The 18,772-nt window shown below is 42.8% G+C and overlaps 1 protein-coding gene across 1 annotated transcript in view; it reads left to right on the forward strand.

Annotated features, from left to right (window-relative positions):
• Positions 1–13,172: 13,172 nt before the first annotated feature.
• CRIM1 (cysteine rich transmembrane BMP regulator 1) overlaps positions 13,173–18,772 on the forward strand; it is a 189,216-nt gene continuing 183,616 nt past the window's right edge. Inside the window, exon 1 of the mRNA XM_057415453.1 lies at positions 13,173–13,797. Within this exon, the coding sequence (XP_057271436.1) occupies positions 13,446–13,797 (352 nt within the window). The 5' untranslated portion in view covers positions 13,173–13,445. The remainder of the gene's footprint in view (positions 13,798–18,772) is intronic.

Below are 18,772 nucleotides of genomic sequence, written 5' to 3' on the forward strand. Positions count from 1 at the left end.
ACGCATATGCTTTTATTTCCAAGAATTTGGATAATTCCATTATATTACATATTGCAAAATGTGCTTCATATAAAAAGCGGTATTTGAACAAATTATATTAATACTAAATTTAATGCATGTTATAAAAGGTCTACTTTTCCCAGACACAATATGATGTTGTTCATGGATTCTATATGGGTAAATTAATGTAAAAAGAGGATTCAGTGTATTAACTACCACTTTCACCACCAGGCAACATTCATCCTCCCGTCTTTCTGTGTGTTATGTATTTGGTGGTGAATATTGCTATACACCAGGCTGCATCTTCAGCCTCTGTTCTAAGCAAGTGTACTTTCTTCCTTTACTACTACTTCCTTTGTCTATTACCTCAATTTCTCTAAGGTTACGCTTTTTTTATGAAAGCTCAGTTAAATCCTTGTACTTTGCAAAGACTGCATTTAGAGTCTGGGCTAGGTTTCCGTCTCTGAGTGGAAAGTGCAGCAGCAAAAAAAATCACTTAAATAAATGCTTTTTACATTGCCTTCTGAGGCTAACAAAAATTGTGATCTGTCAAAACTGTGAAGAAAAATGATTTCAAAGATATGATGGTGTGGAGGAACTCTGCTACGCTACAGATTTTATGCTGTGGCTGTTAGCTGAAGTACCTGGGACAGTCCTAGGTAGTGTGGCAATGCACAAAGACAGTGCTTCAAATAATTCCCCAAATCTCTGGGGGAACTAACATACAACATAGTGGAGTTAATTAAAGCAAGAAGTGAGCTCTCTTTAATATCCAAAATACAGAAATATTTTACAGATTTTTTTTTTCCCCAGAAAGAAAAAAGAAAAGAAAGAAAGAGAAAAGAGAAAAGAGCAAAGAAAAAAGGGAAGGGGAGGGGGAGGGGGAGGGGGAGAGGAGAGGAGAGGAGAGGAGAGGAGAGGAGAGGAGAGGAGAGGAGAGGGGAGGGGAATATTGGAGGGGAGAGGAGAAAAGTAAAGAGGAGAGAAGAGGAGAGGAGAGGAGAGGAGAGAGGAGAGGAGAAAATGGGGGAGAAAAGGGGAGAGAAAAGGGGAGAGAAAAGGGGAGAGAAAAGGGGAGAAAAGGAAAATGGGGAAAGGAAAAAGGAAAAAGGGAAAGCAATTCAACCCAGGATGCTAAAGAAGATTGAGGGTGCTGCAGGCAGAATATTCACACGGGTGAGAAGTGTCTTAAGCCTGTAAAGGCAGCTTACAGATAGCTCCCCTAAATGCTCAGGTTTCTATTGTTTTAAACAGCTTATTTCCCCTCATCTTAGAGGGATTTTTGTCTGTCTCTAGTAAGCCTTCCTTTAGGCCACAGGGGAGTTCCAGCTAATTAAAGAAGGATTTATAGTTGTTTTCCCCAAAAGGTCCCAGTACCTGACAGATGAGACCAGGGACCAGGGCCACCTTGAAGTGTGAAGATAGCAGTACTACCCATACAGCACAAAATTCCATGTCACATCTTGCCCATAAGATGCAATGATAACCAGCCTTCCTCTTCCCCTGCCACCACTCTCTTCCTTCTACAGCACTGGCTCTAATTGTATTTAAAGCAAAACAGAATTAAAACTAACACGCAATTGTGACAGAAAATGGCCATTCCTGAAGTTCACCATTTGTTAGCAGCCCATAGAAATTATGTCATTTTTCTTACTTTAGGTCAAGATTATTTTTATTTGTATTTGCTGATTTTTCAATCTTTGGGATATTTTAACAATATAGTTTTTACCCTCATTGATCCTGAAGGAAGACCTACAAATATCTGTAGATACAGAAGCAGCAGTTTAACTAATATTAACATTGGTCACTTCAATGTGATTTTTAAAGATACTGGTGATTTTGTTGTTCTAACAATAGTAATAGAGAAAGGAAATGTTCTGCATGAAGCGTAGCTGTGAAAGATGCAGAAAAATACATCTAAATGGAGTCCTAGCATTATCAAAGAGGCCTTTCGCTGCCCCCTTTCACCCAAAATTGTACTGACAATTTCTGATTTCCTTTAGGTTTTACTCAGCAGTAAAGGGTAAAATAATATAATTACTAATAAATAATAATAAAACAGTAAATAATCTGTCCCACCTGACAGAAATTGCCAGCACATGGTAGAACTGGAGCTCTCATCTGACTCATCTAAAATACTCACCACAACAAGCGACGGCAGTCATCTGCACTGTTCTCAAATTGTTGACAAAGCTCATTTTATAGTCCTGTTGCACCTTTGTGTAACTGAAATGAGTGGAAGCTCTGAATTATATAACACAGGAGAGGAAAGTGGTTCAGAAAACAATAAATAAAAAATACACAAATAAAATTGTATTTTTTTTAATGAATGGGAAGTTTTGCAAAAGATGGCACCTGATTTTTCTGATCTGAACTCCAAACAGTAATTTCAGATAATATAGTTGCAATTTAATTAAATATTTCTTTATCAGATATAAAGTGCTTCACAGTGAGGTCCCAGGGAGTGAAAAATCAGTCCCGACTGCTCTGAATGGGCTTAAATAAAATGTCTAAGAAGAATCTGAGATCAAGTCAACACAATTCCCCAATGAGGTTTAAATAAAGAGAAACACTTTGACATTTAAAGAAATATAATTTAAAAGACAACTGTCGGGTTTAAGTTTTTATATATGCCATGACCATTAAATGATGAGACTATTGACAAGTGTACCTCTAGTAGCTTTTAATTTAAGAAACAACATTAATAACTAATATCTAGTTCACATCTGAGAATGGCAAATATCCTGATAATATTCTAAATGTTGACTCTGCCTGGGTAAGCAGTCTTGTGTTCTATTTATTCACATATGCTATCAATATTGTCATGGTTACAGTCCAGCTAAATTATTAATATATAGGTACAAAAATTCTGAGACCAGTTAGATTTAGAATGGAAGTAATGAGTCCAGCCGTGCACACGGCTTGTGTGCTTCTTACAAAAAGCCAAGTTTCTTACATCAAAATTCAGAGAAAGGAGAAATCAGATTAAAGATACATATATTTCACATATGTAACTATTAGCTAGAACTTCACAAAGTTAACTAGAGCATTTCTATCAGCTTCAGTAGGTGTTCAGTCCCCTAGCTATGGGCAGAGAGTTCTTGTAATGGCAAACTAGCTTCAGTGGGTTTTAAGAGCAAGCAGATACAGATTTTTCTATTAAAAATATAATCATCGTACAGCCACAGTTAAACCAATATTCTTTCTGTCACTCTTAGGTTTTAAATCTCACATACTAAAAATTGTATTTAATTAAGAAAAAAAAGTCTAAGTGCGAAATATAAACTGTCTATTTGAATTACTCACAATGATCTGGAAAAATTAATTGATACAGAGGATATTAAATGTCCAAGGATTATTACTTTTGAAAATTTTCACTTCTCTTTGCCTATTTTTGAAAAATAAAAGCAAAAATCCTTATTTTCTTACAAAAATTAAGAGCTATTATGGAATAATTTGTAACAAATAACCAGGGGGACTTGAAATACTGCATAATAATAATTTTTTAAGATTCAGCTGCAGAATTAAAAATCCTTTCTCTTTTTCATATTTAATTATGCCTCAGAATTGTTATACTGAGAATGAATACCTACAGGACTTTCAGAATTAAAAAAATACATTTATATATTTTGTTTGCATTCATTCTAAAAGGCTCTCTACAAAACGTATGATTCTAATTGCACCACTTAAGCTGGATCAATGAACTTGCTTTCTTGTTTGAAAGAAAAACAGCAACAGAAAAAAAGGCTGTAAGTTGAGGGATAGGAAAATGTAACTAAAAATCTAATGTATTCAAAGTTTGATCTACTGAAGCCTATATTGGATGAAGAAAGGAAGGTGTCTCAAGATGCTTTTGTCCTTTCTTGAGGTTGGATATAAAAACTGATTCAGAAGGCATAGGAAGGACCTGGACTTTGGTTACATCCTGCTGCCAGTTGTTCTGAGTCTCTTCCAAGCCTGTTGTGGGAACTGGGAACTGTCGTCCTCTTCCTGTTCACCTGCTCATGTTCTTGAGACAGTGTCAGTGGCTTTATCCTCATAAAATGTACTAGAAAGAGCAGGATGGCAACACTTCTGTCATGTCCTTCTCAGTAACTCCCAGTTACCCCCCCCCGGGCATGATGTGCTGTGGTATGGAATACCTCTTTGGCTAGCTTGGGTCAGGTGTCCTGTCTCTGCTTCCTCCCGGCTTCCCCTCCTCCCTGTCAGAGCATGAGACTTACAAAGTCCTTGGTCAGGGTAAACATTACTGAGCAACAACTGAAAACATCGGTGTTATCAGCGCTGTTCTCAGGCTGAAAGTCAAAACCACAACACTGCACCAGCTACCAAGAAGGAGAAAAATTGACTGCTACTGCTAAACCCAAGACAACTTCCCATGATGTACTGTAGCTGAGGCAGTGTGAAAAGTCTGTATATGCCCTATATAATAGTAACAGGTGTGATCTGTTTGCTGCTTGCAAATCTATTCATGAAAAATCACTGCAGATCCAGATTAACTGGCCAGTAAAAAGTAAGTTTTTACCGCTAGTCTGCATTGCTGTGAATAGTTAAGCAGACAAAGCCTAACAGCAAATTTTTCGCCTTATTGCTAAGAAAACTCTTAACAGCTTCACTGCCATAGAACTATAGCAAGCCTCTATAGCAGTGTTTCTGGTAGAATTCAACTTGTGAGAGCTGCTTAACCTTTTTTCCAAATTTGTCACTTAAACTCTCTTCTTTTCTGAAGGAAAAAAAAAATTAAAACCAAAAAGGCATAAATGTCAGTCAAGCACTCAAGAGAACATATTAATTACACCTTAGAAAGTCTCTTTGATAAATAAACTCATGCTAAAATCTACCTACTCAGTCTAGAGCCTAGTTAACCTGGGGCAGGTTATAAAAGGCTGTAATCAGCTGTGGGGGCTAGACCAACTAGCTAGGAGAGGAAATGGCAACTTCGGCTTTGACATAACCCCATAAATAAGGGATTTCTAAGTTCTAGAACGTTGGATCTGCTTCAGCTCAAAAGCAATGATGACCTGAAGATTTCATGAGAGGAGAAGCCTTCTTTTTCCAAGGAGATGACATAGTAGGCTGTTGACATTAATGCCCTTTATCTTAAGAGCGAAGGACTGGGAGGATAATACCAGTGATGTCTTGTGGTTTTATTGGTTTATTGTTAGGAAGTTATAGAACTTGAAATGTCTATGAAACTGCTAATATCTTGCAAGTTCCTAGGAATGGTAGGATGCTAGTCCCCGTATTTGCATGCCTCCCATCTTTCCCCTAGCTTGAGAAAACTTTCTTGTCCACCTGGTCTCTACCAGTCCATATCAATCAAACCATCCTCCTTCCCATCTTCTTTGTTGCTAAAGCTTCTCTGCTGTTCAGGGCCCTTGTTAAAAGCAAGCCATCTTACCTTCCTGCTTCTTTCTTGAACCACAACCCCACAGTCCCTTTGTGTAAGATTCCAAGTTCACACCTAGAAAGATAAATGCTGTTCAAAACACTGGGTAGCCAGCAAATTCCAGTGGATTCTTTCAGCCAAGCTGGACCAAAAAACCTACTGAATATGTCTTCCTTCAGACTGAAAGAAAAGGTATTTGATCTTGAATGATGCTGGATATGTTCTGATATTGGCTGAGAGCATTAATGTTTGTTGAAGCCTACAATAAAATTCAGACTTGCAAAGTCTCTCAGTCTACTTAGCAATTTACAAGACGAGTCACCACATTTCTAAATATGCAAAGAAAAACAAACAAACCAAAACAAAACAGAAGTTAGCAAATAGTTATTTCTAATATACAGAAATCAGCCATGGGAGGCCAATTAATATCACAACATGAATAAGAAAATATTAACAGAAGAAAAAACAATGAGTAAGGCCTAGATACCATTGGAAAAAAAAAAAAAAAAGAAGACAGTAATCTGTATTTGGTTTTGTTTTTTTCCCTAAAATATCATAAAAATTAACACAGGCCAAACAACTGATATGAATGTGATTTATATTAGCCTTTTCTCTCACTGTAACCACACCACATTAACTTCAGACATATGGACTTTGCAAATGGTATCCAAGCTGTGCATAGTTCTAAGGAAGCTTTTATAAAGCTGAGCAGTTAGACTGGCTATTTACTATCCGTCAAGAGGAATAAAGAAGATCAATTTATAGAAATACTGGTTTACTTTGGGAAAATGTCTCTGCTTTACTCTCATAAGCAACATTAGCTTTCTAGGATGGATGACCTAGCAAAATCTGATTTTCTCAACATATTTGGTAGATATCAGATGGCAAGCTTCTTAATTTGGCATACATTAAGTTGTAGTACTCAGAACAGCCTTTGACTTTGCCCTAAACATTTCTGCTAACCCATATCACCATCTGCAGAAATCAAGATCACTACAGACATGAATGGAAGCAAGTCAATAGGGGTTTGTGGGTTTTATGGCATTAAAATCTAGAAAGAGCTAGGAAAAACAATGAAAATGCACTGTGATTTCTTGGAATGAAATCTTCTATCCAGCTTTAATAAAGACACCAAAAATAATTTTAATTTGCTAAATAATTCCAGGGCCAGACTGAGGTTCCTTAATAACCCCTGGCATCTGTGGGTTCTAGCGGTCAGAATACAGCGAGAATATGCAAAACTGCCTGAAAAAGTTACAGAAAACATTGTCAGGATACTCAGTGGGGTTTATATAGCTCCTCTGCCACAAAGCAGGATAGCTATAGCTGCCTCTCAATCCCTTGCTGAAGGCTTGTCTGGGTTATGCATTAACTGTGTGGCAAGACCCAAGACTCCTGCAAGGCCCAGCATGAGCCAGCTCATGTTGGCAAGCAGAAGTGTTGTGTCTGCAGGACACAACTGTGTCTCCACCCTCCACAGTCACCAAGGTCAACAGCCTATGCTCTTCCCCATGGCATTCTTGTTGCTTGATGCCAAAGACTGCCTTACATTCATCTTTTACCACCTGTGGGTATGGGGTAGGGTTGGGGTTTGAGGTGCTTCTTTTTCTTTTCCCTTTTCAGGTTACTCTTGACAATCAAGAGCTGACTAGGCCCAAGCATATGAATGTACCTGATGAAGGGAAATGTTTCTGACACAGAAGATACATTCTGGAAACGTTTTATAGATATAATCCTCTTAGAAAAAGAGAAATGAGAGATCATACTTGTCATTAATGTTGTTATTAAGAAAACCTTTTTTCAGTGGTCTCTGAATAAGAGACCACTATTCACTCATAATTAGACAACCTTCCTTTTAGCATCTGATTTAGATGCAAACTAGAGGGTAAGTCATTTTGTCATTTTGCCCCTATTCGAATCAGTTACTTCAAGAGTTTGAAGCTCAGTCAAGTTCTGATGAGTTTGAACTGAAATAAAGGGTATTACAGTTAGGGCCTGACTTACCTGGATAATCAGCTACCTGCCTGCATGCCATTACCCACCAACTTCAGCCTCGCGTGCCTTTCCTTCAAGAGTTCAAAACCATGTTCAGAATAAGAGGTACCTTGCCTAGAACTCTATGAACTATTCTTGAACATCCTAAGATAGGGAATTAACTATTACAAATTTCAGATCACATCCAGCATATCCCTCATCCATCTGATTTCATCTGTTTTATATGGCAGTTACTGAAACACATACTGAAACACAGCAGACTGCAGTGAAATAAAACAGCATTTTAAGTTTTATATTTTCACATTTCAAATCTTGTCAGTCTGCAGCACTACGAAGAGAACTGTAGATGCTGACTTAATCCACCTACTTTTTGGCTGGCCAGATCTTCTGTAATAAAAATGCATATAATCCTTAGAATGACAATCCAGTTAAAAGACTGCTTCTTTTCTTTTGTAAATTGAGAGCAAATTGTCTATCCTTGCTAGCTGTATTAATTTGTTAAAAATATTTTCTTTGCGCTATAGAAACTAAGACCAAATTGACCTTGAGTGTAATCAATTTAAACACAAAACTGCATTTCTAGATATAGCAGTTGTTTCTCCTGATGCATTCCTGGTAGATAGCCTTAAATAGCTATTGACTCCCTAGTTCTTTAACCTTGCAATTTTAAAGATACATATTATAAATTGTTTGGATCTGAAAAAATCCTTAACTTGCGTGTGCAACAATTTCAGTGATTTAAGTGCAATGTGAAGAACTGCACCTGTAAATGGCCAGTCCTGTTCATTTGCAGCTTACTTATTTATAATTTAAATTAAATTAGTCATGCACTTGGATTTTAAAATTGTTCCAGCAGTTGCTCTGAAGCCATTAAAAAGCAGGCCCTTTTACTTCTATGTTCCATATGAGCAATCAAAGATGTATTAGGAAAAAGCTACAAACAATTCTGCCTGTTAGTTACTCTGGACTTAAATTTTGAAGCACTGAGCTGTCCGAAGCTAGCGATTCAGCTGAAATGAAAAGCTTATAGGGCTGAAAAGAAAACCCAAGCCAACAGAGACTACCCGATGGGATATTTATTTATTATGAACTTGTTCAAAACAATTATTAAAAAGATTGTTTCTATTAAAATGAGTTCTGATATTTGCTTTCCCAATTTTCCATTTAAGGGTTTTAAAACACTGCGCAGCTACTAATATAGTAAGTCCATGGTATCTCTGAAGACGAGAGAAATTATTCCCATGTGGTTTAGACTGATTCAGCACTGCTCGCATTAGTGGCAGGTTTCATCTTGATCCTTTTTTTTTCTGGGAGCAGAGATTCCTCATGTGTACAACCTGCTTGTAATTTTATGTCAAGAGACTGCTATAAAGGAGACACAAACAATCTTAAAAGACTAAAGAATAAAAAACTAATTTAATGTGCGATGAAGACACAATGAGGCACAGAAAAAACCACAACATTAGAATAGAAAAAAGTACAACTTTGGTACATTCAGAGATGCATATGGAGATACCAGTATATATAGCATATATATACCAGTATATATATATATATACCACAGTAGAAATAATCTTTTGAATTGAAGTGAAGGTATTCTGGTATTGTACTTAGTATTTGGGGGTGGGATAGTAGTATAAATGGTCACCCACACCATAAAATGAAATCTGTATTTCAGCTATCATGATGGTGAATATAGACTTACCCGGAGATTTATGCTGAACACGTATTTCTCACAGGGAGGGACTGACCAGTAGTAATGGAAGTGAGTAGAGGGCTGAGGAATTAGTGAAGGGTGTAGTAGTTTTCACATAGCACTGTGTGGCTGAGCTTTTTTGCAAAAGCTCCACATTACAGGATGACCAGGAAAGCTGTACAGTTCCACTTGATTACTGCTGCAACTCCATCCAGCCTAAATGTGGCTTTGATACAACACTAACATTACAGGAAAACAAGCCCAGGAAATTTCAGCTGCTACAGCCTGTTTATCAGAATGCTTTTCTTCCTCCCACAGTAGTATTTAGCAGTATTTACTAACCTGTTTCTAGGCGAAATTAAAAGATGGATTTCAATTCAGTAGCTGAATCCTCTTACTCCTAAGCTATTTGTATCAGCAGACCCCTTAATAAATCAAGAGACAGCAAGAAGCAGGGGTAGAGTGAATTTCTCTGTAAATATCCTTCACTACTTCTTGATGTAGTACACCTTCAATGTAAAGTCAGCAGACACCAGATTTGCTGATTTCCAAGGAGTACATCATTGTCCCTATGAACTCTTCTCAGGTTTGGGGCAGGAGCATTCGCTATCTTTCCTGATGAATTCATGCCACTGTGCATTGAAGTATTTAAATTCCTGGGGCCAGAAAAGGGAAACACAAGCAAACGCACAAACAGTTCATGACTTGTACCTAAAGCACAAGGCATAAGGAGACAAGAACCCTAAATTTTGGTCCCTGTTCCATGTTTCCATATTTTGCTCCCTTCAACACAGCTATCACTGGGTAAACAGTGTATGAAGCAGGGCTCTAATCCTGTTCACAGCTGAAGTCTCTCTCATTTGGCAGTCAGCTCAAAAGTTTGCTCTCTTTTTCTCAGGGCCCTACCACATTCTTATCTAAGCTGTCCGTAGCTTTCCTCTTCGTCTGTTTTTGTACTGCTTCTAGCACTTCTTTGTTCATTCCCACACAAGCAAACAGGCACAGTAGGTCCAATGAATTCTTTGTGCATTGAGTATACTGCACATCAGTACAGTACATGACGGTAGGTCTGGCATGTCTGGGAAATATTGAACCGCCTGTGCATGCAATCCAACATGTCTGGGATTTCCATGCTGGCTATGTTCACAAGTCCTGGAAAAATACCCACATATTTTTCATAGACCAGTTCATTTTTCCACATGAAGGGATTAATACACTGTAATTGGTTCACTTTTCATCTTTTGATAAACTAAGCTGATTGAAGTCGCTGATCATGTATTGTATTGTATTGTATTGTGCAGCGTCCTCTCCAGCACTGAAATCACTTTTGTAATTCCTCTCCGCACAATCTCAGGTTGTGAACGGTGTTTTAAAAATACAGCCACAGGAACTGCGTGCCTCATGCAAAAAGCAATCTCAGCAACACTATACACAGATGGTAAAACCCCTTCATGCGCCTCATCAGTAAGACATGACCAAAAGGCTGTGTTTCCAGTTCGTAGGAAAAAGTCTGTTTTTACAAATTGCTCTCATACAAATCACAGTGGTTTTTTTGGTGGAAACTTCTGGTGAAATCAAAAGTACTCTGACCCCTGCAGGTGCTTCGGCAAACTGACGGGAGGGTTGAGGCTGAGGGAAGAACCTGCATTTACGGGGAAACAGAACAAAACTTGGTGTTTTGCTACATCTAGAGCATTGCCCATTTGCCATACACAGCATTTAGAATTTGCGTGCTTGTGTAATACGACCTTCAGAGTGCTTTCCTGACTTACTGCTTTCAGAAACACAGAACACACAATGGTTTTGGTTGGCCTCAAACGTGTGCATTGGGTTTGTTTATACCAAAGCATGGTGCCTTTAATGAGATCAGCTGGTCATTTACTTTCCAAATCCATTAAAAAAATGTAGCACAGCATCAGCTCAAATACTGATGCTCAGGAGACGGCTGCTCTTCATTGTCCGTTTCTTGGGATAATCAGCCAAATGGCCCCAATCCACTTAATGTATGCTGTACTGATAGCATTTTATCACAGTAATGACATTTCACTGAAAAACAGACCAATGCCTTGCAAACTACTGGGGCTAATGAAAACATCTGTAGCTCTTGAAAAATAATCCCCTACAATTTAGTTTAAGTTCTGAATGAACCAGAATATAGTCAGCTGGTCTGATATGATAAAAATAACATTATTTTTAATGACAAATATGGGAAATGCTTTCTTTTAGACAAATATGGAAATGCTGTTTTTCAGCATCATGTTAACGTGGCTGTACTGTTTCCATTAGGAATGCGCCTATTCTAGTAACAGGGAACCTTTGCTACCAGCAGAAGTTTAGGAGGGAGTGAATAACGGTGAATTACAGTGCCTGTAAAACACGCCAAAAAGGTATGCGGCCGCTGACAGAGCACAAGGGATTCTCCTGATAGCAGCTTGTCCTTTGCTCTGCCAGTGGGGTTTTGCCCTCCCGTAGCACCTCTTCCCTTGACACGAGAACAGGCTCTTTCTGCTGAACCAGATGAGCGTATGGGACTGGAGAATCAGTAGAATCAGTAGAAATACTTTGGCACTTTCTGTAATAACCTATATTAAGTTTTCCCTACCACTGGCGCCAGCGTGTGCAACCCAAGCCTTGCCCAGCCCAGCACCGCGCAGCTGACACGACCTCATCGGGCGAATAAAGGGCTTTGCGCTTTCAGTCGCACAGCTCCGGCCGTTTCGGGCTGGGCTGACCCGGGAGCAGCGGATCCTGATAGAGGGGCTGCCCTGTTGAATGCAATGGCCTCCCGTTCCCCTGCCGATTCTTCGCCCGGACGCTGCTGCGTGTGGTTACCGACAACCCAGCAGCTGCCCTTCTGCAACACCGCTGTTTTCCCTCGATCGCTCCCGTGCCTCAGCCCGGGGCACGCAGCTCCCGAGGCGCAGGGTCCGAGGTGCCGCTGCCTCTCGGCCCTACAGGGCGCCGCCGGACAGCGCCAGCCTCCGGCACCCGCCGCCTGGCCCAGTCAGGCAGCGCCGCCGCCACCGGACCTCCGTCCGCAGCCGCCTTTTCAGGGCCGAGCCGCACCAGCGCACCGGGCGCAGGCAGGGCCGCGGCTGCCCGTCCCGCTCCCCTCCTGCGGCACGCCAGCCGGCTCTGCGCAGCGACGGCAGCAGCGGGCGCCTCCTGTCCGTACGCGGCGCAGACCGCGGGCCGACCCGGAGACGGTTTCGGGTACCGAGGTCGGCGGGCCAGCCGCGGCACCTCCGGTTGTTTACGAGCCGTCGGAGGGCGAGCCCGGGGCAGCGCTCCCCCGCCGCTGCCGGCAGAGCGGGGCAGCACCCCTCAGCATGCCGCCGCGGAACGAGTTAGCCACGGCTCCGCACCCGCGGAGCACCTGGGCGCGACCCGGGCCTAGCAGCTGAGACCGGACGGGGCGGGAGCGGGCGCCTCTCTCCCTCCGAGGAGCAGGGGCTGATAGCAGCTCCCCGTCCCGGATCCCCGCGTCCCTCCGCGGGGCAGGCGAAAGAGGGGAAAGCTCTCGCCGCCGCGGCCGAGAACGCGAAGCCCCTTGCGCGACTTTCCCTACCATCGCCGCGACCTTCGCAGGGCCCTGCCCCTCCCCGCCTGCGGTGTCCCCCACAGGCAGAAGTGCCCCCTTTGCCGCCACCACCCCATTCCCGAGCTCTGGAGCAGCCGTCTCACTCCGCTCCTCGCTCACAGCCGAGGGGGAGGGGAAGGGAAAGGAAGGGAAGGGAGGAGAGAAGAGGACAGGGCAGAGGTGGGGGCGGGACGCGAAGAAGAGGAGGTGCGGCCGCCGTGGGGCCCAAGCTGCTCCTCGCCTCCGCCATCTCTTTCTCTTCAGCCCCAGGACCCAGGGCTGCGGCTAGGCTGATGTGTGCGGGAGGAGGGGGCGGGGCTAGCTTGAACGGCACCCAATGAGGAGACGCAAGCAGGCAGCCGGGGCGGGGCTAAGGCGATCACCGCCCAATGAGGGGAGGGCGGAGGGTCCACTCTGAGTGGAGCGGGTTGTAAGCAGGAGGCGAGTTGGGACTCGGGCAGACCGCGGGGTAGAGCTGCCGCCGTCGGCGCTTCACCCGGGGCGGGGGGGGATCGTTCGTTGCCGTTCGTGGAGCCGGGAGCTGGCGGGCGAGGCTCGGAGGAACTGACGGACACCGCTTCCCGAAGGGGGCAGCGGGTGGAGCCGCTGTTGCCGCCGCCCGGAGGAGAAGTTTGGCTGAAGCTCCCGCCGCCGCGAGAGGAAACTTTCCTCGGGGGGCCGGAGGTGGGGGCAGCGGGAAGGAGCCGCGGCACGGTCGGGTACGCCGCCTGGCGAGGGGGCTCCCGAGAGGCTCCCCCAGCCCAGGCCGGGCTGCGGCGGCCGGGATGTACCTGGCAGCGGTCTCGGCGGGGAGGAGACGCCCGGGCGGAGACGGCGGCTGGCACCTGGCGGCGGCAGGGTGGCTGGTGCTGCTGGCCGTGTTGCTGGGCGAGTCGGGGACGCGGGCTTTGGTCTGCTTGCCCTGCGACGAATCGAAATGCGAAGAACCGAAGAGCTGCCCCGGTAGTATCGTGCTGGGGATCTGCGGCTGCTGTTTCATGTGCGCTCGGCAACGGAACGAGAGCTGCGGCGGAGTCTACGGGCTTCACGGAGCTTGCGACCGGGGGCTACGCTGTGTCATCCGGCCGCCGCTCAACGGGGATTCCATCACGGAGTACGAAGTTGGGGTCTGCGAAGGTGAGAGGCGGCGGGACATCATCCATCTTTCCATCCATCTCTTGGGGAGGGGGTATCCGCTGGGCGGTGGGGTGGGAAGGATGCTCCTTTTCACCCCACCGCCCGCCTGTCCCATCAATGAGCATGTCTTTAACCCTTCCTGCCTAAAAAAAAGAACCCTGTTTAAAAGTTTTGACCCTTAATTTTCTTAGCCTAAACTTCCAAGTTCTTCTACTTCGCCTTTTCCATAGCGGTCCACTGCTCAGGTAATAGCTTAGACCAGCTATCCTGCTGCCCACCTAAAATCCCTCGATGAGGGACTTGGGAAAGGTTTGGCAGATGTACATCGGCTGAGGTCAGTCGTACACACATGATGCCTGTTCCGGATTGCCTCCTCTGTAAGGAAACACAAAGGCTGATCATCTGTTGCAAAGTTTTCCTTCCTGTTCCTGTCATTTCATGTCTCCCTGCCTGTCCTACTCTGTATAGGATGATAAGGGATGGCCTTTTTTCTTTTTTGGAGCGTCAAGGGGGAAGGGAGAAATCCCCGTGGCAGAACTCTCGAGTCACTTCTGTGTCCTGCCGGCCGCTTGTGAGGTGATGAATTGGTATGGAATGCAAGAGGAGTTAATCTCCCACCCCTCCAAATTTTGTATGTATCAGAGTCCCTGGGGCTTATTTTTCAGGTATTATAATTTAATGGGAGGCCAGAAGCAAATCTTTAGTCTCTTTTTATCTCGTACCTCCAGCTCCCTTTTCCCCCAAGTTAAGGGAAAACATGGCGCTGTAAAGAGATTACAAATAACCAGTGGTTTGGGATATGTATAAATGTATGTGAGACTCGGAGCAGGAGCTTCGACAATTCTGGAAGGGGAGAGGGAAGCGATCCGGTCTCGGCGGGTAGAGGGCGGTAGAAAGTCCAGAGAGCTGATGAGGCAGCATCTGTCCGAAAAAACTTGCATTTGAAATGATGAACTGTTTTGAGAGAGCTAAAACCGGTCGGTTTTAGTGGGCATTTGACCTCGGTCCCGCCGCTCATTATTAGTTTAAAACTCCATTTGCCTCCCTAATAAATAAGTTGCAAACCACGGTGGAGCAGGGCAGTGTGTCTCCCCTAACAAAATGTACCGTAACAAATGCCATCATCCCCTGCTGTTGCTTGGGTAGGACAAGCTCTTAAAAGCTCTGTAGTTAAACAATTTTAAATGACCTGAAACTACTCTGAAGACCCTGGTTGATACCATGTTGCTGAATATGTGCATTGCTATAGTCTTTCTCTCCTATTAATATTTTGAATATGTATTGTAAAAGTTTTCTTAACTAGAAAAGTACAAGCAGAAAGGGAACAGGTACTTCAAAAACATGTCTAGATTTGGGTGAGTTTCTCTTCTTGCATGTTTTCAAGTAAAAGGTGGGCTTAGATTCTCCCCCTTGCTTAAAGGAACTAAAAGCGTGCAGTCATTAAATGCCTTAATATTCCAACGTCCTTACTGTATCACAGTACGGATGTCTCTGGCAGTTTAGGAGTATTTCATTCCTTTGAAGTGATGCAATCTGTACGTTGCTGTAGTTCAGCTAGTAACACGTCCCATCTACTGTTGAAAATAGTATGAAGCATTTGTTGGCAAGATTGCATTTCAATTAGCGTTGTAGTTTAGGAACTAGTTCCAGCTGTCCCTATAGAAACAGTCAGGGAGATAACTTATCTATTTAACTCTAATTCTTGTAAGCGAAAAGCAACTGAGCTGAACTGTCAGCCTAATAAATAGTCCTTGAATACCTGTTACTTGAATTGTCAGGAAGCTGCCTCATTCTAAGCAACAGAAGTAATGTGGTGTTGTTCATGGTGTGTGTTGTGTGCAGGAGGTGGCAGTTAAAAAGGGCTTAATGTACTACCTCCAGTCACTAGAATAAGGTTGATTAGCTCTATATTTTTCTTAATTGTGGTGACCTAAACAGTTATGCCATTTACAGGCATGTGTTCAGTAGGCTAGGCTGGTGATGTCTGATGTGTGAGTAGCACTAAGCTGTGCCTTTATCCGTTGATGGAATAACTGCTCCTTCTTATTTTTTATTTTTTTCCCTGTCGGGAGCACAAACCCTTTCCTATCACAGTTCAGGGAGGAGGGAATGGAGGTGATTTACAGCACTGTGTGAACAGAAAATGATCTTTTTACTCGCCTTCCTGTCTCTATCCTTTTCCTTCACTGCAGTTTTTTACACTGAAATGACCCCTACTGGCTACAGTTATAAGCATATATTTTTATAATTACTGAAGCTTCAGCAGTGTCTTATTTCAGAGTATCAACACATCCTAAGCTACAGAAAACTTTCAGAGCTGGAGTTGCAGCAGGTAAAAATGCTTGTCTGCTAAATTAGTTTTACTGTTTAACACATGGCTAAGTGAGTGCTGTAACATCTGATGGAGAAGTCTCTGTGGCATCTGTTGATGATAGCATCTCTCTCTGGAACTAGAAAAGGAATTGTCTTTGTTAAATCAGTGTTTATTAATGAAATCTGTTGTTCTTTCCTTTATCCTTCTAAAATCTGAAGGAAGTCCTTTTTTATATTGCCTCCTTAACTGTTCACAACTTTGTCATTCTAAGACTCCATTTGTGCTGTTATCCTGAAGTATGTAAATACCCTTCCTGAACTTAGTTGTTTTTTGTAATGAACAGTTCTGAGGTTGGCTTTTCCTGGCACCCATGGGTGCCCTTCCTGAAGGGCAATCTTGAGAAACTTTTCACACCTCCAGCCTCTCTTGGCTTTTCAGGGATGATACCGGATTGACTTGATGAGGTGTTGAGAGCCTACAGCCCCTTCCAAACTCCTAGTGTTGAGAAGTTGTGAGCTCAAGTCAGGAACTGCCCTTGGTCGCCTTTGAAGATAGACCTAGAGCCACCCCCTGATTAGACTGGAGATCTCCAGAAGCACCTTAGCCTCAGCTTCTTTGTGGCAGTCCAGCTGGGCAGGGCTTCTGCTTTCTTGGGGATCCAAAAGCCTTGGAAAAGCTCTGCCAAAGAAGTTCAGTTACTCTCTGAAGGCATTTCTTGTGGTGGCCCTTGTCTGTTTCAAGACTTCCCCAATTTCTGGTGCTATTAGATGAAGAGGCCTTGATTGCTTTCCTAAACTCTTCTAAGGCATAACAGCAGCGTATAAAATAACACTGAAAATGAGCTGAAATTATTTTTAGCTGTGTAACGAATGTAAGTTTGCAATATATTTGAAATGCATAGTTAACAGAACTGCTAGTCTCACAGTATTCTTGGGTTCCTTTTAGAATACACTTCTATATGAGTAGAATAGAAAGAAGGTATTTCTGCTCCAGTAGCTTACCATGTAGTACTTTGGTTTAGTTTTGGTAGGGTTTTTTGTGGGTTTGTTTGGTTGGTTTTGTTTTATTTTTCTTTGTCAGCAGGGAGGACAGGAGGGAAGAATACAGTATTTTTGTGTACTGTAGGTAATTTAAGGCTTACCTGGAATACCTGAGGCTTGTGTGCTGAATGTGTAGCTTCTGAACAGGGATTCCCTTGGGACTAGCAGAAAGATACTGTAGCAGATTTTAGGCAAGTAGCAGGAAGTGTGCAGGTTAATCATCTAGGATGATGGTAGAAGCTTGCCCTAATACAGGTTTAGTCCTGGTCTCTGGAAGCTTGGAGCGTTACTGTCTCACTCCTTGCTTGGGCAAATGGGAGAGCTTGGGTATTGTTTCCTCCCTGCTTTAAAAATAGTCTGGACTAATATTCCTCCCCTAGAAACATATAATGGAGTATGATATATGTAAGGGCACTGTGCACTCTGTGTAAACAAAACACTGTGAAACTGTAGCTGTGGGAAGAAATTAAACATTGAAAACCTAACTTCTTAAAAAAAAAACAAAACAAAACAAAAATCCAAAACTTTTGCAGGAGGGGAGCTAACTTGCTTTTTTTTGTTGTTGTCTGTCTGTTCAGGCATTGGTTTACATGTATACTAGCGGAGTTATCCTTTGGTTTTCTGAAGAATAGCTTGCTTACAGACTGGCTACTATTTTTGCCACAAGTAGTGCTGCTGCTTGTGACTTCTGTAGCCAGTACCCTTAGGAGAACCTTGTCTTCAGTTCTTCTCAAGTCCAGTACTCTCTATCTAACGGGTCAGTGAACTCAAAGCCTAGAACTTAATGCTTTGTGTCCAGACACACTTCTGTACAACATACTTGGCTTCTGGCCTGTGATGCAGTCCAGAACCCTAAAGATTAGGTAGCATTTTGCTTTGAATATGAGTTACTGAAGTTCAAGTAGTTGAGAAGTTGCATGTGAGTAACCTGGTGGTTTATGTCTGTTTGACCAGAATGGTGTTGTCCAGATTTATAAACTTTTGATTTGTTTAGTTTTTTTTTGTTAATCTATTGTATAGTGAATGGCTGGAAAAATGTCCAAATAGTCCTGATGTCCATATGTGTACAGAGAACTCCCTCCATAAACATCAAGATAGAACTGGTGGTCTAGTTGGGGACTTAATCAGTATTAAGTGGTGCACCAGATATTAAGTGGGGATGAAGGAAAAAATTCATGCTGTCAAAAAAAGTAAAGTCTCAAAAATTACTGAACTTGTGAAACTGGAATGAGAAGTAATTCTTTGGCAAATATTCAGCTTTTGATATGATGGCCTTTATTTCACAGTTCCTTTACCCCTACCCCCCAGAAAACGCTTACTAGGCACATGCTGACTTCTTATGTACAGGCTGAATAATCTGTAAGTTATTTCTACTCTGTCTTGTGTCAATGCCAAAATCTCCACAACAGTAAGAACATGCAGCTTTCGAGTGTGGCATGGAATTTGAATTGAATCGAGTGCTTATTTGACTTGGAAATGGTTTCCTCTCTGTTTCTGGGCATCATGTTTCAATTTTAGAAATTGCTGGGTTCCAATATTTCAAGAAAAATGAAATGGAAAAGTCCAGTGGAGAAGAGGAGGGCTATTGGAGGGGTTTTGCTGTTGTGGATCAGCACAGTTG

This window comes from Pezoporus wallicus, unplaced genomic scaffold, assembly GCF_028554395.1.
Source record: "Pezoporus wallicus isolate ANWC-B61680 ecotype Strahan unplaced genomic scaffold, APGP_CSIRO_Pwel_v1 contig_5352, whole genome shotgun sequence".
NCBI classification, from domain to species: domain Eukaryota; kingdom Metazoa; phylum Chordata; class Aves; order Psittaciformes; family Psittacidae; genus Pezoporus; species Pezoporus wallicus.